This window comes from Erinaceus europaeus, chromosome 7 (genome assembly GCF_950295315.1).
Source record: "Erinaceus europaeus chromosome 7, mEriEur2.1, whole genome shotgun sequence".
Lineage (NCBI taxonomy): Eukaryota > Metazoa > Chordata > Mammalia > Eulipotyphla > Erinaceidae > Erinaceus > Erinaceus europaeus.
Window position 1 is genome coordinate 130,533,654 of NC_080168.1, and position 7,337 is coordinate 130,540,990.

The window sequence follows — 7,337 nt, forward strand, 5'->3', positions numbered from 1 at the left end:
ATCGACCCCCCTGCAGGTGGGGAGCCGGGGGCTGGAAATGGGATCCTTGTGCCAGTCCTTGCATTCAGTTTTGAATCAAAGAGCAAACAGAGAGTGAGAGTGAGTGTGTGCGAGTGGAAGTGGTGGTGCGTAAGCTAGCTGGGGAGTCCACCACAGGTCACTACCAAGAGCTTCCAGGGTATATGGACAGGAGACCCACCTCAGACGTGGCTTTTTATGTCTCTGGTTGGTCACAATGCCCCCCCAAGAGGTCACAGCAGCAGGGCAGGGCACTCATGGCCAGGAGGTTACAGCAGAAGGGTGGGTCAGTGATGGCCTGGGGTCACTGGGAGGTGAACCACAGGTCTTTCCCTTCATGGTAGAAAACCTAATGCCTTTATTACCATAGGGGCCTGGGTGTGGTCCTTATATGACCGTAGGATCCAAAATCCTGTGTGTTCCTGGGGGTGACTACAGATTAGTAGTCACTGAATAAAATCTGTAGGACCTTTAGGACACTTACCATATCCATTTGGAAAAATCTGTGATCAACTTTGCCTGAAAACCTCTGCCTCTGTTTGAATGAAATGGCTCCATCACACTGAAATCCATGTCCATGTTTAGGACATTTAGGGAACACAGGAAATATGGGGAGTAAGTAAGCTGACACCACTTTTCCCAGCACGTCATCACTCCTGTGGATGTTGCATGGGTACTTGAGCAGAATGTGTGTTTATCTCTTCTGAGATGCACAGTTCAGTAGATATCAATTAGGTCCATTTCATCTGTGGTTTCATTTAAGATCATTATCCCCCTATTGATTTTTTTTGTCCTGATGATCTGTCTGCTGTGAGTGGTATGTTCAAAGCTCCTGCTATTATTGTGTTATTGTTCATATCTCCCTCAAGTTCAGTAAGTACTTGTTTTATATATATGGGTGCATGTTCCTTCTGCATGAGTGTGTCTACAGCCTAAGCCTTCCACCTGAGCTTGAACTGCACTCAGAGTGTCTTTCAACCCTGTAGTTCTGATAGAAGTTCTCTGTAGGGCCATAGTCCTTTCTTTATGCAGCAGGAATCACAAACTCCTGCTGTACTTTGATCTTTCTTCCATTAATAGAAATTTCTCCCCATATATGTATGAAGTGACATTTTAATTACTGGCTCAATACCTTTTGATAGGCCAGAGATAGTTCATTATCAAGACAAGGGCAGTGACAAAAAAAAAAAATCAGTCCAGCCTAGGAGAGGAGTTCAGACACTTGTAGCACTAGCCCACCACTCATGAAGCTTCCCCTTGGAGGTGGGCTCCGGGGCTGTGGTGAGCCCTGGTCCTGGCACATGCTCATGTGTCTCTCTTCTGGGTTGGTTACCCCTGCACCCTACTAAGAGGTATTGACTATCCCAGGCTTATGGAAACTGATGGAGGCCCACCCAGGCCATGGGAGACCTGAGAGTCAGGATAGAAGTGCCCTGACTTTGGGGGAAGCTCAGTCGGAGACAAAGCAGAGGCCATGTCATGAGTGAGGGAGGTCTGCATGTCATGGCCACTATGACGTGTGCAGCAGGCTCTGTGCCTCCAGACACTATGAGCTCTGGCTGCCCCTCCCTTGAGAATGCAGACTCTAGGTTGGGGCAGGAAGCCAGGTGGGCAGTGCTGGGCAGAGCCTGTGGCTGCGGTGACCCCCCCCCCCAGGGACGCAAATGAAAAGAAAGCACCAAAACTAGATTAATGCATAATCACATTTTAATTCATATTCTGGGAGGCACCCTATGGGACAGCGGGGTCTTCAGCGGCAGACAGTTCAGAGGCAGCAGGGGCCCTGGCCTCAGCGGGATGCAGGGAGCATCTCTCTCTCAGCTCTCAACCTCCACCTGCAGAAGAGACAACAGGCCTATGAGATCTGCATTTAGGGGTAGCCTCCCCTCCATCCCCACTAACTCACCAGGCCATCCGAGGGGCCCTGTTTCCTCATGTCCTGAGCGGGTGGACACGTGTCCTGCCACCCTTGTGGGGACCCAGACAGCAGCCGCAACAAAGCTGCAGGAGACGGTTCAGCAGCCTGCGGGCTGCTCCATGGCGGATGGGGATCCAGGTGGCAGAGGGGCTGCTGGCCTGTGCGCACTGGCCCGAGGGGGGGCAGCTCTCCTCCCCAGGTGCTGGGGCTGCTGCCGAGGAGGGGGAGGGGCCGGAGGCAGGGCAGCTGCCTTGTGGTGTGTTGGGAGGCACCGCTGGGAGGGCCAGGCTGGGGGTGGACGTGGACGTAAAGACAGGGAGACTGGAGCACTTGGGGGGTTGGCCAGGCTCCGGGGCCTCGTCTTGCTCCCAGAAGCTGGTGCCCAGGGCTGGTGGGGAAGAGACACACCTCCTCCTGCTCCTGCTCCTGCTCCTGCTCCTGCTCCTGCTCCTGCTCCTGCTCCTGCTGGCCCTCTTCTTCATACTTGGCAGCAGGCTGGAAGGAATGGACTGCTCAGCTGGGGCTGGCTCATCGGAGGAGGTGGGTTCCCTGTAGGCTTCCATGGGTCCCATGCCCTGGGTCACCCATGGGTGGCTCAGGATCTCTGGCCACCCAATTCTCATCTTGGGGTCAGAGTTCAGCATGCAGTGCAGAAGGTGTTGGAGCTCCTGGGAGAGCCGGGGCTTCCTTCTGAATAGAGTCCAGATGGGTTGTTCCTGTGGCAGGTGACCTTTCACCATTTCATACAACACCACCCCCAGGCTCCAGATGTCCACCCCAGGGCCGTAGGTGCCCCCCGTCACTATCTCGGGTGCCATGTAGCCTAAGGTGCCCTGAAGGCTGTCCATGGACTGCTGGAGAAAATGGCCACTCAGACCAAAGTCCGTGATCTTGACCCGGTCCAGGCTTTGCAGGAGAATATTCTCAGGTTTGAGGTCCCTGTGAGCGATTCCTTTGGCGTGGCAATATTCCATAGCCGAGGCCAACTGGCGGAACACCCTTCTGGCCTCCTCCTCCCTCATGGGGCCCTTGCGGCAGAGATAGTCCCGCAGGTCTCCCCCCCTCACGTAGGGCATGACCAGCTGCAGCTGGAATGCCGTCTCTATGGTGCCCAGCAGGGGCAAGATGTTGGGGTGGCTCAGACCTCGCATGATGCTGCACTCGTCACGCGCCATCTCCAGGCCTGTCTGCCCCAGCATCTTCATCCTCTTGATCACAACTTTTTTGCCGCTGTGACGATGGCGGGCCAGCACGACGACAGAGAAGCTGCCGGCCCCAATGGTGCTCAGGACACAGAAGTCGTCCTCGGCCATTCCCTCTCCCAATGGAGAGGTCTTAGGCCGGGCCATAGACCTAGCTACACTCACTGTAGACTAACTAGGAACTCTAAACTAGGACTATCACTACCAGAAAACAACAACCAAGATCTAACTTACCTTCTACTCTTACTGGCTCTACCAAAAACAGTGGTAGTCAAACTAGAATGTGCTAGGGCTATCTTAGATAACTAAAGGGAGGGGGGTGAACAAGGGAAGGGGGAAGTGGCAAAGAGGAGAGTAAAGGAGGGGTGGGGAGGAATTAGAGTGTGGGGTGGGGAGAGGTATGGGGAGAGGGGTAATGGGAGTGGGTATCAGGTAAAGTGCAGGGAAGGAGAGAGGGGAATCAAAGAGAACAGAGAGTGAGAGCGAGGGTGTGCGAGTGCGAGTGGTGGTGCGTAAGCTAGCTGGGGAGTCCGCCACAGGTCACTACCAAGAGCTTCCAGGGCATATGGACGGGAAACCCACCTCAGACGTGGCTTTTTATATGTTTCTGGTTGGTCACAATGGCCCCCAAGATGTCACAGCAGCAGGGCAGGGCACTCATGGCCAGGAGGTCACAGCAGAAAGGTGGGGCAGTGATGGCCCGGGTGGGGCAATCATGGCCATGGCTGGGCAGTGATGGCCAGTGGTCACCGGGATGTCATCCACAAGTCTTTCCCTTCATGGTAGAAACGCTATTACCTTTATTATCATAGGGGCCTGGGTGTGGTCTTTATATGACCTAGGATCTAAAAGCCTTGTGTTTCTGGGGGTGACTAGAGGTTAGTACTTACTGAATAAAATCTGTTAGGACCTTACAGACACTTCTTATCTACTTTGCAAAACTATGTACAAATGAAACAGATATGTAACACTAAACATCATGCCAGTGTTTTGTTGAACACATAGGAAAGATGGGAAAACATTAAATTCAACCCAATTTGCCTAGCATGTGGTCAGTCTTTGTGAATGTTCCACGTGTCCATGGGCTTGTTTTGGGGTCTGGTAGAAGTGTCAGTTCAGAAACAGTCAAATCAAAGATTTTCCTTTTGACCTCTGTTTGCGAGCTCAAGAGCAGGTTATAGAATTCTTTTTTGGTGTCACCCTGACCACCCTTTATTTACCCTTTCCACTGAAGGTAGGAAGGATCCTACTCTCTCCAGAGAATCCCAGGTTGTAAGATGCTTCTTTGTGGAGCTCATACCAGAGGGTAGGTAGCTTTCAAAAGAGTATAGGAAGGGGGACCAGGCAGTGGTGCACCTGATTAAGCACACACATTAAGGTGCATAAGTACCTGGGTTCAAAGCCCTGGTCACCACCTTCAGGGGCAAAGCTTCATGAGTGGTGAAGCAGGGTTGCAGGTGTCTCTCTGTCTCTCTCCCTCTCTGTGTCCTCCTGTCCTTCTCCCCTCTCAGTTTCTCTCTGTCTCTATCTAATAAATAAATAGAAATATTGACAAGACTATGGCATAAAGGGGTATATTTTCACATAATTCCCACCCCCAGAACTCCGTATCCCATACCCTCCCCTAATAGCTTTCCTATTCTCTATCCCTCTGGGAGCATGGACCCAGGGTCATTATGGGGTGCAAAAGGTGGAAGGTCTGGCTTCTGTAATTGCTTCCCTACTGAACATGGGCATTGACAGGTCAATTCATACTCCCAGCCTGCCTCTCTCTTTGCCTAGTGGGGTGGGGCTCTGGGGAAGCAGGGATCAGGACACATGGTGGGGTCATCTGTCCAGGGAAGTTAGGTTTTTCACAGTTAGAAACTATAAATTCAAGGTCAATGTGTCAGCACAGCTGGCTGCTTCTGAGTCCTCTTTCCTTGCTTACAGACTACTATCTTCCCATGTTTTCATGGTCTTTCTCTGTGCATGTCTATATCCTACTTTTAATGAAACCAATCATATTGCACTAGGGTTCACCCTAATAATGACATCACTTTAACTTAATTACTACTTTAAAATCTCTGTTTCCCAAGAGAGTCACATTTTTAGGCACTAGAGACAAGAATTTCAACAGTCAAATTTTGGGAGAACACAGTTCAGTCTATAACAAGAACTTACTGCGTTTCTCTGTTTTAGAATGGACAGGGGGCTCAAAAAGTTAGGATTAGATGATTGTAGAATCAATTAGTACTTCAAATAATGCAGAGTTCTCAAGAGTTGCTGGAGATTTAAATCATAACTGATATGGAATTTATACCTTGCAATACTTATTTAGGTTTTGTATAGAATTTAGATCAGCAATTGACATGAACAGTTAAGAGGCTAACTCCTGAGCCCTGTTCTGGTTATATTAACTTAATGTTTTTGTTTGGTTTTTTGTTTGTTTGTTTGCTTGCTTGTTTGTTTTGCCTCCAGGGTTATCGCTAGAGAACCAGGACCTGGAGTTTAATCCACTGCGCTACTGCCCGACCCCCTAGAAACTATTTTTATAGTGTCTGGCCTGACTCATACTGGATGTGCCACTTTTTAGGAAGGCCTTACATATCCACTCCTAGCCCACCTTATGTAGTTTGTGTACAGAGATCCAGCAGGGTCCCTTCACACCTTCTGCTTCCCCTTCCCCTCAGAGCTTCAAGATTAGAGTAACCCCCCCAACACACACACACACACACACGATACATTCCTTTCCTCTCATGATTGGACCTGCAGACTTGATGAACCCCAATCATCACTCACTCCTCCTTATTGTTACCAAGTGTTCCCGTAATTCCTGCTAAATGTCAAAAGGAGGAGGCAGGACACGAGATTACCCCACAAAATGCAGACCTGACATGAGAGAGACCCCAGACAGGAGCCCTGACACCAAAGGGAGCACCATGGGTGGCACATGGGCAAAGTCCATGGATGGCAGAGCAGTGCTGTGGGCTGCCTTCTCCCTACCTTTCTATCTCACTCTGAGGAGCTGGGGTGTCACCAAGAACCACGCAGGCAGGCAGGCACAGTTCTCAGTGGGAAGCAATGGCAGTGGGGTGACATAGAGGCTGACAGAGTGGCTATGCCAGGGCTCAGTTAATCCATGGAGCCATTTCTTCCAGGATTAGAAAAGGCCTCCCGAGGGAAAGGCATTTATCTTGGCTCCAGAGAGGGGACATGACTACAGTTCCTGCATATTCTGAACAGATGGTGCATCAGCTGAGCCCTTCCCCTCCCTTATCTCTGAACCTTGAGAATCAAATCACCCTTTATCTACAGTCATGTAAAATTTGGCAATAAAATGGGAAGGATCTATGAGGCCGGGGGCACCGGTGTGTGGGTGTCATTCTCTAATCTATTCCCCTTTGGTTCTCTGAGCACACTCAGCAGTTCCTGACCCGTGACAGAGGAGTCCAACTCCCTTTCTCCTGATGGGTATCCAAGAGGAACTATGTCTTCATGTCTTTGAGGAGATAAAAATACACTCCCTATCACTGCATAAAGAAACCAAAATTCCAGTCTAAGGGTGAAGGATGAGTCATCTCTCCAGCTATTCCTCTAAATAAATCTTTCTCCTTCATGCAAAAGCTCTTTTCAGAGTGTTGTCACTGTGTATGACTGTAACCTCTTAAGCAAGAACCACAGACCACAAGGGTGTTCCCTGTGGTCAGGACTAAAGTAGCTGTGACTTAAAATAGTGTCTTGTACATAGTATTACACAAGTGTAAGCTAATATTATGATTATAGCCAGCATCTGCCTTTGCTTCCCTCCCACCTACTCTCAGTTCAGTCCAATTTGCAGTAACCCATGACTCACATCCCTCAGGAGCGTTTGCTAAGGGCACCGACACCTCCCTCCCCTGGTGTAGCTGAATCTGATGAGCCATTCCATTCTAGACTTTACTAACTTCTCCATGGTGAGTTGCCCTGGTGACCGGTGCCTTATACAAATATGTATCCCCTCTTCTGTTGACTCTATAACAAAATAATTCCCTGGTTTTCCTTTTATCTCTTTTGGCTACAGCAGCTACATTTGTTTCATTGGCTTTTCCATCTCTGTCCAAACATTTAATAAGGGTTACTTGAAATCTAGGCCTGAGCTTTTTGCTTTCTGTCTTCTTTTCCCCTTCCCTTTCTCTGCCTAGATAAGCCTTTTCAGGCCCGTGACCTTAATAGCTCCT

The 7,337-nt window shown here is 49.8% G+C and overlaps 1 protein-coding gene across 1 annotated transcript; it reads right to left on the bottom strand.

Moving 5' to 3' along the window:
- Nucleotides 1-2,464: 2,464 nt before the first annotated feature.
- On the bottom strand, nucleotides 2,465-3,656 carry LOC132539235 (uncharacterized). The gene is made up of 2 exons (XM_060193384.1): nucleotides 2,667-3,656; nucleotides 2,465-2,559 (listed from the first exon to the last, which is right to left on the bottom strand). Exons 1-2 carry the CDS (start codon nucleotides 3,283-3,285, stop codon nucleotides 2,465-2,467), a joined length of 714 nt encoding a protein of 237 aa, XP_060049367.1. The 5' UTR covers nucleotides 3,286-3,656.
- Nucleotides 3,657-7,337: the final 3,681 nt, after the last annotated feature.

Bases quoted from the DNA above. Each gene is read 5' to 3' on its own strand.
- LOC132539235 (XM_060193384.1), bottom strand. From the start codon at position 3,285: ATGGCCCGGCCTAAGACCTCTCCATTGGGAGAGGGAATGGCCGAGGAC. The intron at 2,560-2,666 runs GTCACCTGCCAC...TCTGACCCCAAG, and splicing joins GTTGTATGAAATGGTGAAAG to ATGAGAATTGGGTGGCCAGA.